The sequence below is a fragment of the Hylobates moloch genome, unplaced genomic scaffold (genome assembly GCF_009828535.3).
Source record: "Hylobates moloch isolate HMO894 unplaced genomic scaffold, HMol_V3 SCAFFOLD_16, whole genome shotgun sequence".
Taxonomy (NCBI): Eukaryota; Metazoa; Chordata; class Mammalia; order Primates; family Hylobatidae; genus Hylobates; species Hylobates moloch.
In genome coordinates, this window is record NW_026652291.1 from 43,439,629 (window position 1) to 43,455,262 (window position 15,634).

Sequence of the window (15,634 nt, forward strand, 5' to 3'; positions counted from 1 at the left end):
AAATGGACTAATACACAGGATGAAGGCTAAATTCTTAACACAAAATCAAAGACCTTCCCAATCATAGCCTTAGCTCTAGCCTCATGATCCATCCCTGAAAATGTCAGGCTTGTTCACATGTCAGCATTCATGACATTTCCTCCAGTTGGAATGCCTTTCTCCTTCCATTCACCTATTAAATTCTGACTCATCCTCACAAGAACCTTATCTGATCACCTCTGACAAAATCATCACAAAAGTTATCACGTACATAACTATAACTTCTCACGAACTTTTTTTATAGGATTGGTTACATATATCTTACACATCACAGAACTCTTTAATGGAAGACCAATATGTTCTTTACACAATTATCCCTCAGCCCAAACATGCTACCCAGTTTAATAAGAATGTCCAATTCAATTTCACAGTGTAGTGTTAAGTATATAAACTCTATGTTCCAGCTTCTACGTAAGATGTAGACAGTTGGAAATAATGCTCCCACTCTTTAAACAACAATAAAATTTCTTTAGGGTAGGGGCTTGTTGGTTACACAGTTTTGTCAATATTGGCTCCATCTTTAACATTGTCTCCTCTTTTTGCCTATGCATCAGAGAGTGTCTCTCTTTTCAGGCTTTTGTCCCTTTCCCAGGAAAAGCCTGCTATTATGCATTACTTATTGTTTGCTAGTGTGATGTGGTTGAGTTGGAGGTTGTGTTTCCTGCTGTTGTAGAGTGCTCTCGGTCTTAGGCAATTGCTGTGTTCCTATGTCTTGAGGTTAGGACATTGGGGAAGGGTAGCTGATATGTTTTGGCTGTGTCCCCACCCAAATCTCATCTTGAATTGCAGTTCCCATAATCCCCACGTGTGGTGGGAGGGACCCAAAGGGAGGTAATTGAATCATGGGGGTGGTTTCCTCCATGCTATTCTCACAATAGTGTGTAAGTTCTCATGAGCTCTGATGGTTTTACAAGGGACTTCCCCCTTTACTCTGCTCTCATTCTTCTTGCTGCTACCATGTGAAGGATACATTTGCTTCCCCTTCCACCAAGACTTTAAGTTTCCTGAGGCCTCTCCAGCCCTGTGGAACTATGAGTCAATTAAACCTCTTTTCTTTTTAAATTACCCAGTCTCAGGCAGTTCTTGATAGCAGCATGAGAATGCACTAATACAACAGCAAATCCTGTTGCTTTCAGACCATAGGTAAAGACATGTTAAGGTGAGTGAGCAGAACAGAATAAACACTTCTATCCCTGGGGAAGGGGCAGGAAAAACTCCTGGGGTCAGACCACTGGAGAGTCCCCTGTCTCCGGGGAGAGAGGCAGGATTACTGAGAATGTCCTAACCTCAAGACATAGGAACACAGCAATTGCCTAAGACCGAGAGCACTCTATAACAGCAGGAAACACAACCTCCAACTCAACCACATCACACTAGCAAACAATAAGTAATGCATAATAACAGGCTTTTCCTGGGAAAGGGACAAAAGCCTGAAAAGAGAGACACTCTCTGATGCATAGGCAAAAAGAGGAGACAATGTTAAAGATGGAGCCAATATTGACAAAACTGTGTAACCAACAAGCCCCTACCCTAAACACAATGTAGTAATAGAGAATTTTGAAGCCTGTATTGCACTGAGATGAACAATAACAACAAAACAAAAACCCAACTCAAATGCTGACTAAACTGACTCAACCCCCTCACACTAAACACCCTGCATTAGACAAGACTTGCTCACTTCCAGGCAAAAAATATCACATACTTTCCCTACATATAATGTTCTATTTTCAGTCATAAATTACAAGACAAACAAAAAAGAAACAAAGAAAAACATCCTGTCAAGAGACAAAACAACCAAGACAGCCAAACTCAAATATGACTCAGATATTGGAACTATCAGACAAGGAATTTTAAAATAACTGTGATTAATATGTTAAAAGCCATAATGAAAAGGGGGGAATGTACATGAAGTGATGAGCAGAGGGACTGAAACTATTTTAAAATGCAATCAAATCAAAATGCTAGAAATGAAAAACATGGTAACAGAAATAAAAAAGGCTTTTGTAGACTTGATGCTGTCAAAGAAAATATTAGTAAACTTGAAGATGATATGTTCGTAGGTACTACCCAAACTGAACTACGAAGAACAAAAAAAAGTAATGAAACAAAGAAAAATATCTGAGAGCTGTGGGACAATACCAAACAATCTAATATTTGTATAACCGGAATACCAGAAGGAGGAACAAGAGAGAATGGGGTAGAATAAATATTTGAAGACATGATCACCAAAACTTTTTCAAAAGTAATGAAAGCATTAAACCCACAGACCTAATAAGCTTAGAAAACACAAGAAAAACAAATACTAAAACATACACATGCATGCATGTCCATGCACAAACACTCCTAGACACACTCTACTGAAGACCAAAGATAAAGACAAAATCTTGAAAGCTCCAAGTGAAAGAAACACATATTACATGCAGAAAAATAAAGGAAAGTATTATAGCAAGCCATAAGATAGTGAAATGGCAATCTTAAAGTGCTGAAAGAAAATGACTGTCAACCAACATTCTATACCTAGCTAAAATATTTTCCAAATAATTGAGAAAATTTTTCAAGCAAAAGCTGACATAATACTTTAGCAGCATATATACCGCATAAGAAATATTAAAATGAAGAATGCTTCAAATTGAATAAATGAAGGTAATAAATAAAAATGCTTAAAATATTTTTAAACATAAATGTCAAGCATTTTTCAAAGAAAAGTTGAGATAATTCATTAGTGGTATATGTTCATGTGGCATAAATGAGGTAAATATAATCTTTTTATCTTTTTAAATTTTTGGTTTTGAGGAGGGGTTTTTAAAAATTATTTTTAGAGATGGGGTCTCAATCTGTCACCTAGGCTGGAGTGCAGTAGCACAATCACAGTTCACTGCAGCCTTAAACTCCTGGGCTCAAGCATTCCTCCTGCCTCAGCCTTTTTTTGTCTTATTTTAACCATTCTAAGAGATAACCAATAGTCTAGGGCAAAGCAGTATCAGTGTATTATACGTTTATTGCATGTATAAGACTAAAATATATGACATCAATAAAACAAAGGATAAGCAGGAAGAATTGAGTACACTGTTGCAACATCATCAAACTATACATGAAATAGTACAGTATTATTTCAAGATAGACTGAAGTTAATTAAAGATCCATGCATTAGGGATCCTAGGATGACCATTAAGCCTTTTTTAACACGAGCCCAGAGTGGCTATATAATGAAATCATAAAAATACTCAATACAAAGAAAGCAGAAAAATTAGGATGAAAGAAACAAAGAACAGATGGAACAAACAAATCAATCTAGCAAGAAGACAGATTTTAATTCAGCAATATCAACAATTATATTAAAAACAAACAGTTAAAACAAATTAAAAGTGGAAGCTTATCATATTGGACTAAAAAGTAAGACCCAATTACATGCTATGTACTAGAAACCCACCATATAAAATAGGTTTAAAGTTAAAGAATGGAAAAGAATATATCATGTCAGCACTAATCAAAAGAAAGTTGGAGTAGCTGTATTAATATCAAAGTAGAATTTAGGACAAGAAATATTACTAGAGGTAAAAATGGTACATTACATAATGACAAAGAGGTCAATTCACCAAGAAGATACATATTTCTAATACGTGTACATACTTAACAGAGCTTCAAACTACGTAAAGCAAAAACTCATAGAAATAAAAAAGAGAAATAGCCAAATCCACAATCAGAGTTACAGACTTCAATACTCCTCCCTTACTGATCAACAGAACAAAATCAGTACGCAAAAAAAAAAAAAATTGAGAGACAAAGTATTAGAAAATCTGAAAAACAGCCTCAAAAAACTTGTAATTTATAGAATACTCTCTCCAGTAACAGAATATACAATCTTTCCAAGTGCACATGAAATATCCAACAATTCAGGACAGGGTAATAAAACAAACCTTAATTAATTTTTAAAAACTAAAATAACGGAAAGTTTGTGCTCAAGCCATAATGGAATAAAACTAGAAATCAACAACAGAAAAATATATAGAATATTCCCAATATTTGGAACTTAACCAACACACTTTTAAATAACCAATGCAGTAAAGAGGAGTAACAAGGGAAATTAGAAAATATTTTTAATTGAATGAAAATAAAAACAAAATACATTAATACTTATTAGATACAGCTAAAGCATTGCTGAGAGGGAAAATTATACATCCATAATAGAAAATAAGAAAGAACGAATTATTCCCAAAGCAAGAAAAACAAAGAAAATAATAATAACAGAAATTAATGAAATCAAGCACAGAAAAACAATAGAGATAAATTAATTAAACCAAAAATGAGATATTTGGAAAAAACACAGATAGGTAGGTGGATAGACAAATAATCCTCTAGCCAGACAGATCAACAACAAAAAAAGACAAAAAGTACCAATATCGGGAAATAATGGGAGAAATTACTATAAATCCTAACAACATTTAAAAAGTAATTAACTACCGTGTCCATAACTTCAACAACAGATGAAATGAAAAAATTTGAAAAACTCAGTGCCAAAAAATCACTTAAGAAAAAAACAAATAACTAGGTTACCCTTATACCTATTAAATAAATTGAGTTTATGTTTCAAAACCTTCCCACAAAGAAAATCCCAGGCTCAGAAGGCTTCATTGAAAAATTCTAGCAAACATTAAAAAGTAGTAATTGTACACAAATTTTTCTAGCTTATAGGAAAGGAAAAACACTTCACAACTCATTTTATGAAGTCAACATTACCCAGAACCAAAGATATTGCAAGAAAACTACAGACCGATATCCCTAATAAAAATAAATGGAAAAAAATCTTTAGCAAAGACTAACAAATCAAATCCAGTAATACATTAAAAGAACACCATAACATGACCAAGTGGATTTTATCCAAGCTATGCAAAATTGGCTCAACTTTCAAAACATAGTGTAATTTATTTCAACATACTAAACAACAAAATCATACGATCATCTCAATAGATGTGAAACAGCATTTGACAGAATTTAACATCCTTTTTTGATAAAACTCTCAGGAAGCTAGAATACAAGGAAACTTCACCATAATAAAGAGCATCTACAGAAGCCTGCACCTAACTACTGAGTATAATAGAGAAAGACTGAAAGATTTAACACTGTTTAAGATTGAGGCAAGGATATTCACTCTCACCAGTCTTATTTAACATGATAATAGAAGCCCTATCCAGTGTAATCAATCAAGAAAAAGAAATAATAGACATTGATATTAGAAATAAATAAATAAAACTGGAGACAACAGAAATATTCCTCAACTGATCAATCAACAAACTGGTGCATTCATTCAATGGAATATGATTCAGCAATTAAAAAGGGAAAACTACTGAAACACACAACACCATGGATGAATCTCAAACGCGTTATGATAGGTGAAAGAAGCTGGACTCAAAAGACGACAAACTGCGTAATTCCATTTATATGACATTCTGAAAAAGATAAAACAGGAGAAGCTAAAAATGTATCCACACGTGTCTGGGGCTGGAATAGGGAAAAGATTGACTAAAAAGGAATGTAGGAGAATTTTCTGACATAACAAAACCATTTTATACTTTGGTTGTGGTGGCTACAAGACTGTGTCTATTTGTCAAAAAGCATAGAACTATACACTAAGGATGAATTTTATTATAGTAAATTATACCTTTAAGAGGAAAAAAAAGAATACGTTATGTGTAAATGTTACAATGAGACTGCCTGAGCTCTGCTTCTTCCTATAATAAATGTGGATATTGGGTAGGTTCTCAAACTCTCTCACCATCAATTTTCTCAACTGTAAAGTGAGAGTAATAACAGCATCTACCTCTTAACGTTGTTAACTTTCCTTGTTGCTGTTCCATCGTTAATTATTATTTGATCTCCTACCCAACACTGTGCTCGTTGTTAAGAAAACACAGATGAATCTATGGCATGGTCCCTGACTTCCTGGAGGCTCCAATCTAGTCAATAAGCATCTCTGGAAAGGCCAAATGAACACAATTGTTTTACTGCCATTAGATTTTACAATTACAAAAATTAGCAAAATTAGTGGTATGCCAAATTCACATCAATTTCAAATATAGTTCAACCTTTTCAAGAATGTTCTAAAATAGGAATCAAAATTTCAACTCAAATCTAAGAAATTTGACGGCTGGCCCAGATATTTCTAGAATATTTCTATAGACAATTTTAAAAGACTCAAAATTGCAGTTATCTACAGCTTATCAGGTTCAGAAAGAGTATCAGCCTACCTCATTTTCACTGATTTATTCTAGCATTTCAATGTTACTTTAATTTGAATAAAAGTATCAAGAGAGCATTATGAGAAGAATATGAAATTGTGTTTCCTTATATGCCAAGGCTTCATATATCTGGATAAAACTTTTCCCTAAAAAGACAAAGCTAATAGGAATCATGGAAAATGAATGAAGGGACTATGAGGTATTCCAGAAAAGTCTGCTCTCTCCAACAAGAGGGACATTAATAACTTTGTCTTTAGATCACATAAATGACTCACCAATCTGTGTGACTTATATGTGCATTACAACTACACACCATGCACACATACCCAAATCCCTTCTGTGCATATCATTTACCTCTGTCCCTTAACCAGGTGGAATGTCCTTACTTCAAGGTTAGAGTATTAGAGGCATGAGAAATTCATGCTGGAACATACCACAGCTACTTTTAGAGAATTAATTACATTTTTATCATATTCAATATACATTTATTGAAGGCCCAATATGTGCTCAGTTCTCACAGCATAAATCTTTATAGGCAGTTTTTATTAAATGTGTCCTTACCATTCAGAGCTAAAAGAAAATCAAGCTATTCTTATTTCAAAGATTTCCTATCCACTGTCATCTCACATCACATCTCAGTGAAACACTGTGAGAAGTGTTCTTGGAGTGTTATCAACTAAAAATTCTGCAATAAGTATGGCTTTTTGCACAGGATTTCACACTGAATAATATAGTAACATCTAGAAATTCCTAACCTAGAAGAAAAAAAGAACATTTTACAAGATATTTTTAAAAGCATGACATGTGCACAAGGGGCTTCTCAAACAGAATCCACAGACTCGTTTTCACCATTTCACTTGCTCAGAACTATTGTTTTGAAATATGGAACTCCCAAATGTGGATCTTCCAAAGCTTTATATATTGAAAGTATTCCTAAGGATTATATCTCTCAATCAGAAGCCAGCACGTGGGAAGGTATAAGAGAGAGAAAAGTAAAATCCACATGATAACTAAAAACAAGTCAAAATAAAATAAGTAGAAATGCTCTTTGGAGGAACGCAGAGAAAATGATGACTGGCTAGCTTACCTTGCTTTTTTCCATTAACAGTTTCTAAAGTACCAGGGAGCTGGCTGTCAAAGCCATGTTGAAGGCTACTTCTTTGCTTTTCAAGGTGATGCTCTTCCTCCGCAATAGAAGAAAGCACATGTGGTAACTTGTGGTCATCACTGGCCCAACTGGGCCACTGGGACATTGTGGAACATGAGTCCTTTGCATGTTGGCTAAGCCTTGGACTTGAATTTTGGGCAGAGTCCTGCAAATCACTATTACAACATGAGAAATGATCCACTTCAAGAAACAAGGAATTTGCATCCTCTTGACTCCAATCATTGTCTTGTTCTTCATCTTCAAAGTACGTTTCCTGCATCTGAATATTATCTAAGTCCTGATCTAGTTTGTCACTCAATTTAGAGTCTTGTTTGCTTATGTTAACCAGCGAAGCAGATAACATATCTCCTGCTTGCTGGAGAGCTTCATAAACCCGAGAAATCCAGGAAGAGAAAGGCTGGAAGAAGTTCTGAGCATCCTGAGACGCCATGGCCAACACCATGGCCAGCTATCTGATGTCTACAGTGTCCAGTTGTTCAGTTCCTTCAGTGCTCTGAATTGAATGTGAACTATAGAATAAGCATGTTGAGAAATTAATTTGGAGGTCTCTTAATGGCTGTGAATATTTCACTCTCAAAACTTCCAGCTGAAACAGAGGAAAGAAATACTTACACCTGTTAAAGTTACAACCTCAGACCCATCACCAGATACTTACAGACAATGTCAAACAGCATTTGGGCACAAAAAGGGATCATCATGGAAATCTTAAAATGTTAAATAAAAATGACTGTGAAAGTCTAGATGTAGATTATTTCAATGCCTATTCACCTCCACAGCCATGTGGAAAACTTCCATTAGCAGTAATGGGTTCTGTTCACGTGGACTGAGAGGAGTCTATTGCCATAGACCATCCTTAACAGTGTGAAAAGGATAAATGAATCTTCATTAAGATCCAGTTGGGCCTGACATTTTGAAATGCAAAAAAGGTCGGATGTTTCATCTACAGACCTGCAGATCCCAGAGAGCTGACTAATAAGCATCTCTGCTTTATGACACTAAAGTTTATACTTGCAAAGGAAGTATGTGTCTGGAATTAAAAAGCTTTAAACAAATCTTAAAATAGGATTTTATATTTTTATGCAATCTCTAGAAATCATATCTATTCTTGGGGAGCAATCGCTGAAAAACTGAGGGTGGCAAATGGATTATCTAGCTTACTGGAGGCATGTCCCTGGAATCTCATTGCTTTTGTCTATGTTCCAACCTCCCGAAGACAGATAGCTCTCCACGATCTTTCAGACTCGTAAGTCACACTTCATCCCACAAGATTTACAGCCTGAAGGAAGCAGCTCCAGGATATCAACAGAACCACAGGACACTATAAAGACCCCAGAGCTAAATATTTATACTTACATGTATACGTGCATACAATGTATACATACGCATATGTGTGTATATATCTTATTGCTATTACAGTGTTCATCAACAGCTTAAGATGAATGTTACAAATGACTAGTGGGCCTAACTCACTGCTTAAACTTAATTACCCAATATCTTGTATAGCAATAACTTCCTTTTAACTAAATCTACTAGCTGTCCCTTAGTCTCTTGACCTCAGCCACTGCATGTGATATGACTACTTACATTCTAAAACTTTTTTATTAGCCATTCCTGGATGCATTGACTTATTCAATAAACAAATATTGATTATCTATTAAATGCTGGCACAATGCCAGGGATAAGGTACTCCTGAGGGCTTTGTCTCGATAAGAGTCCACATTTCAGTTAAAGGGAAACTGAGCTCTCCACATTTCCCCCTTATGCTGAATAATTCATGTGTTGCTCTTTCAGGCTCCTCCTTGTCTTCCCACCACCTACATGTATACAACCAAATCTTGTCCTGTGGCTTCCCTTCCTTATTATATTCACCAGCTCCAAGAGTAGGCCCATCCCTACATTTCAATTAACACCTTTTTGAAACTCCAAAATATACATCTCCAGCCTTTGCTCAATTTTTCTTTCCAGACTTATATCTGTGGCTGTCAAAGCCAGTGATTCTCAAACTCTGGTGTGTCAGAAACACCTAGTGAGCTAATAAAGAACACAAAGGCCCAGGTTGGTTGAAGGAAAAGGGCCTAGTCTGAACCCTGGGATTTTTGGCAAGTACTCCAGGTGAGTCTGACACTCTCAAAAGTTTGAGAAACACTGATAGACTTGGATGTCTCACTAAATTCTCAAATTCAGCTCATCCAAACCTAGTGTATCACTTTGCTACAAGCGTTCATCACTCTAGACTCACAACATGGGTGACTGTCAATTTCTCTCCTCAACACTCCCTTCTTCCATTCCAAATTCTGTTAGTTTTTGGTCTCCAAAGTTTCTCTTTCATCATATTTTGTACAGTTATCACATTTCCCACACTCTAGTTCCCTCAGATACTACATACCTAGTTCGCCTCATACTCTCTTCTTACCCAGACTCAATTCATTCTGTTTGCTCACCATAACCTGATTTTATATGAGGTGTATGCCTGTCTCCTCCTCTAGAATGGCGGCTCCCTGGATGGCAGGGGTTGTCTGTTTTGTTCTCTATTTTATCCCCATTGCCTAGAAGTGTGCTGAGCATATAGTGAATTCTCAATAACAAATCGTATTAAAAATCATGCAAAAAACAACACCTAGCATATATAATGTACTCAATAAATTTGTTAAGTTAATGGATAAATTCTGTCCAGAAGTGTCAAAAGGATGTTAAACAGTGTTATCACATAAGTTCCCTGCATAGTAACAACAGTAAAGATCCTTTTGCCATTTGTTACATCCCATTTCACCACTCAAAGTTTTTTGTTTTTTTTGTTTTTCTCTGCAAGTATTTTGTATAAGTTACTAAGCTTCAGCACATCACAGATTTACAAGGTTCTCTCTGAGATTCCAGTGGCTTTAGCTCCCACAGCCATCTTTTTGGTACCTTAAACTTTTTAAGCCAGAAATGACACATTTTTCCTTAATCATTCTTCCATCATTCTATTACACACGAAAAAACTTTGAGTTTTTGTTGTTGTTTTTCTGAATTTTTAAATTTTTTTTTATTTAAGTTCTGGGATACATGTGCAGACGTGCAGGTTTGTTACATAGGTATACATGTGCCATGGTGATTTGCTGCACCTATCAATCTGTCATCTAGGTTTTAAGCCCCACATGCATTAGGTATTTGTCCTAATGCTCTCCCTCCCCTCGCCCCCCACACCCCAACAGGCCCAGGTGTGTGATGTTCCCCTTCCTGTGTCCATGTGTTCTCATTGTTCAACTCCCACTTTTGAGTGAGAACATGCGGTGTTTGGTAGAAAACTTTGTTTTCATATGCAACCCAAAATCTCTGAATTTGAGCCGGCATCTTCTTGTCGAAATCTTCAAATCAGTACAGCTCATATTCTTGGCCTCATATCCCCTTGGTTTCTATAATCTCCTTCATCAAAACAAAAATGAAAAAATTCATTTTTTACAAAAATTGACAGTTCATCAAAATGGCAATTTTTATAAAAAATGAATTTTGATCATTCTCCTAGTGTTAAAGAAAAAAAGCCATTATGGTTCCCTATTACTTACACTGCAAAGTTTGAGCACTGGTGCTGTCAAAATCACTACTGATTTATGTTTTTTGATATCGTGTTTTTTAAAAATTAATCTGAATGTTTCCAACTCAGTATAATCTTCACCTCTCCCTGTTGTTTACAGTCCACTTGCTTCACTCATTTCTATGTGGCCTGCCCGACCCCTGGATGCATTTGAATTTCCAAGCCCCACCCTATAGGATAAAGTTCAAATTCTTTACTATGGCATACAAGAGGAGAAATGCTCAAAAAAACAATAATAATAATGATCAGCACCATCCAACTGGGCTTAGTGCTGGGGGGATCCTAAAGGCTTCCTGCGAAGTGTAAACACTTTAATTGCTGAATCACTGGGTCTGAGGAGGTCTAGAGGTGCAAAAGGACACTGGAAGGGGCTTCGGATCGGTGGCTATTTATCAACCAGCTTGGAACTAATTTCAGGACAACAGCAACTCATGGAGCTCTGCCTTTTGTCCTCACTGAATACCTAGCGGTGTCTGAGCTGTCCCCAGTAACGCTGCCGCACCATGAGAACTCAGCCTTTCCTTACCACTCCTCGCTGTAAAGTCCTATGCGCCAGTCTCACTGACACACTAAGCATTTTCCAAAGTGACTGTGCTCTTTCCTGACTTCTGTTTGTTTTGCCCAGGATGACTTCTCTCCCTAAACTGCCTGATACTCATTTTTTATGAGGAAATGTTTATTGCTTCCTCTGTCAACTCTTCATCTACATCAAAGGTGTGGCCTCAGAGTGCTTTGAATGTGCCTTTATGATATAATGTTTCACTCGGTATGATGGATATTTGTCAGTCTTCCTCTTCCAATGGACTGGGAGTCCACAAGTGCTAGGGCTATGCTTATACTTTGTAGCTCCAAAATCCACACAGGGCAGGGGCTCTCCATGTTCCATGAATGAATGAATGAATGAATGAACAAAGTTACTAGTGAAAACATTTAAAGCTAAGTAAACCTGATTCCTTTCTATTTATTCATCTCTAAAGTGGCATTAACGCACTAGATGACTTCTAACACCCTTTCTGCTCCGAAACCCAAGAATTTGCCATTGTGCGCCACAGAACATTGTAATATTTAGGATGGATACAACCAGAAGCAAGATGCCTTTTCATGGAATAGTTCTGTACTTCTTTGTCAATAACCATTGTTAGATGATCCCAGAATAATTGGAAAGAAGCCAAATCTCAGTCTCTATATAAAACAGTGTCCAGTTGTTATATTCTAAAATACTCAAAAAGGAATGAAACCTACAGCTGGAATCTGAAAAGCTACCTGGTTAGCAATACCAGAGATCTTTCATTTTATACTAAATCAGGCTAACACCAAAGAGGGCCAGCACTGGCAGGGTAACCATGGAGATATCTTTGTGGCTTAGGTAAATTTCAACTTGATTGGCAGAGCACACCAAGGATAATAATGCCAGATATATACTGTATCCTACTTCTTTGGTGGCTTTCTTACAGCTAACAAGAAGACAAAGTATCTTCTGATATTTTAGAAAACACACACACACAAACATACACACACAAACACGAAAAATAGAAAAAAAAGTCCAGTTCCCTGGATTAGAAGGAAAAATACATTTAAGGTCTTATCATATCTGAGAAGGCCCATTATTACAATTGAAATGGTTCATGATATCTCACTATTATGAAAGTATAAAATAAGACAACAAAAAAAGAAGGTGTGTGTGTGTGTGTATGTGTGTGTGTGTGTTTAACATTCAAGCTTCCATCACAAACATGACCTGGGAAGATTTACAAAGTATTGAAGTACTCAGAATAAACTGGCAATCTAAGAAAGAATTAGTAGCAATTGATAAAGATTTTAAAAAGCCATAAATAAATACATTCTTAAAGGCTACTTTTTTAAAATCTTGGTTTAATTAGAATTCTATTTTAATTAAGATCATTTTATACATAGGAAATGACTAAGCAGTAAATATTAAAGAGTTGTGTTTCTGTAGAAAGAAAAACTATCAAATTCCTGAACCATATGTTTTATCAAATATTTTGATTGTTCTCACCAAAGCTAACTGTGAACAGAGAAGAGGTATTCCATCCCAGAATAACAATGCTCATAGTCCTTTAAGGGCTGTTAGTTAAATCTTTCCAACCCCATTTTCTATCTGATGGGGTTGCTTGCAGGGTGGGGGGACAGTTATGACCTAAGAAGAAATACCAGATTCTAGAAGCTGTGCCTTAAAAATCTGTTATTTTGGTGAAAGCTAAAGTAGAAGCCTGTATGCCTGTGTGATTTTCAAAGGATTATCAACTAACTCCTGGAGAGAATCAGACACATTCTGAAAGACAAGAACATGTTTCCAATAATATGGTCCCCAGGTAACCAAACATCAAATCAAAATTTTATACAAGTTCATCTACTGAAGTATGCTGATGTTCATCATTTTTTGAAGGAGAAATCACTTGGAAAAATATACTCTTCTCATTCTTCACCAAGACTCATAGGTCAGTCACAAGTAAAAGTCAAGAACCATGGGTTTATTTCAAGTGTCTTCTCATAGCTGTCAGTTAACTTTCTTGTGTCACCTATAAAACGTTGGTTATTTACTATTGACATACTAGAGTAGTCACAAAGCTAATAATTTTTAGGACAATTATCATGCCTTTTGGAGAAAGACATTTTGCATAGACCTGGTATAAATAAGAAAACTTAGGAAGATGAATAATGCATGGAGTCAAAATAAGAACTATAAAATAGGCTGCAATTCATCCTTCACATGATTCAAAGGAGTCTACAGGTGTTTTCCGTTAAGAGCAAATTTCTTATGTGGGTTGGAATATGTGTCATTGAAATGAAATATCTTCTACAGCATTTGTCCAAAATGTGTTCTAAATGTTGGCATCTCAACAAATATATAAAGGGACTACTGAGGACTCTTTCTGGCAAAAATATAGATACAGTACAGCCATACAGTCACTGCCAGGGCATGAGCAATCCAATAGGCCTTTTTACACTGGACTTCAGGGAGGCAGTTAATATAAAATGAAATGTGAAGCTGCCGTATAATCAAAATATACTTTCATCATTAGACACAGAAAAATGAGACAATATAAAGGAAAGACATATTAATAGCTTTAGAATCATACAAAACAAGGCTGTCTTGTATCTGCCTCTCACTTACTCCACAGCACAAGGCAAATCATACTAGCTGAGTGCATCTAAATGTTCTCATCTAGGAGAATGAGATCCTAGTAAGATCTCAGGAAAATCACTACTCTTGCAACTCACCATGGAAATCACATTAGACAATTTTTTGTTGTTGTTGTTTTTGTTTTGTTTTTGAGGTGGAGTCTTGCTCTGTTGCCCAGGCTGGAGTGCAGTGGCATGATCTCGGCTCACTGCAACTGCCACCTTCCAGGTTCAAGCGATTCTCCCGCCTCAGCCTCCCAAGTAGCTGGGATTACAGGCTCCTGCCACCACGCCCGGCTAATTTTTATATTTTTAGTAGAAACGGGGTTTTGCCATGTTGGCCAGGCTGGTCTCAAACTCCTGACCTCAGGTTATCCGCCCACCTCAACCTCCCAAAGTGCTGGGATTACACAGACAATATTTTTAAAGCACCTATAACAGAGCCCAGTATTAACAGGCACTCAACATCAGGTATTCAATATTAATCCCAAATTCATCATATTTCAAAAGGTGAAAATATATTAAATTCCTATCATCTTTTCCCTAATGAGGTAATACCACGGAAAAAATGGTACTATCATTATATCAAGCATTTTCCAAACACTATATAGTATATAATGTTTTTTGACAACTTATATGAATAAAAACTCTTTGTGGAAGATATTGGCCTTTCCATTTTACAGTTGAAAAAAACTGAGGCTCAGAAAGGGTAGGTGACTTGCCCCAGGTTTATATCTATAATACAGGTGGAACTGCTATTTCAGCAAAGGAACGGAATCCTTTGTTGAATTCCAAATTCTTACTTTAACCATTACTCCAAATCTTAAAAAAAAAAATGCAATTAGATAGTGAAGAAACTAGAAACAAAAAAAGGTAAAGTGATTTTCCTAGTAAGTGACAAATGTGGGGTTCAAATCCAGTTTTGTCCGGCTCTGAAGTTTATTCTCACTGTTTCTAGTACACCACAGTTGCCTGTTTCACTAACGGAACTCTTTAAAAAATGTAAAATATCACAGCTACTTTTGAAAATAAGTGTAATGAAGTTTAAAAAAATTATAAACTTCTGCTTAAGTCAAGTAAGGGTTATATTTAAATATATTTTTTAACTCTACCCAAAAAATAGCTTTAGAGCATGATGATCTCAAACAAACTAGGACTGGCTCAATAAAAGTTTTACATTGCTCAAGGTTTACAACATTATAGCAATAGCACATTGTAAGTATGCCTTAAATTTCATAAGCCCATTGAGTATTTTTGAGTATTTATTATATCCAAGGCAGAGATTTAAACATGCTCCGCAAATACTCAGTGGTTATATAAACACATAAGGTCTTCAGCATCTCCAGAGGGACTATTTAACATGGCTTTAATGACACAATATTTTTAACAAGACTATCACCGTTCTTACACAGAAATCCATTTTCAGATACACACATAATAAAATTTTTATGAAAAAAGAATGAATTCTATTCA

The 15,634-nt window shown here is 35.9% G+C and overlaps 1 protein-coding gene across 9 annotated transcripts in view; it reads right to left on the reverse strand.

The window, feature by feature from the left end:
* The window catches only part of SYT16 (synaptotagmin 16), a 322,403-nt gene that overhangs the window by 113,592 nt on the left and 193,177 nt on the right, over positions 1-15,634 (reverse strand). For 7 of the 9 annotated variants that reach the window (XR_009210273.1, XR_009210272.1, XR_009210271.1 and 4 more), the window contains exon 2: positions 7,363-8,029. The exons of the other annotated variants lie outside the window; for them this stretch is intronic. Coding sequence is in view for 4 of the 7 variants with exons in the window: in XM_032179300.2 (XP_032035191.1) it covers positions 7,363-7,885 (523 nt within the window). In the remaining 3 variants the exon portion in view is untranslated. The remainder of the gene's footprint in view (positions 1-7,362; positions 8,030-15,634) is intronic. 9 annotated transcript variants of the gene reach the window in all.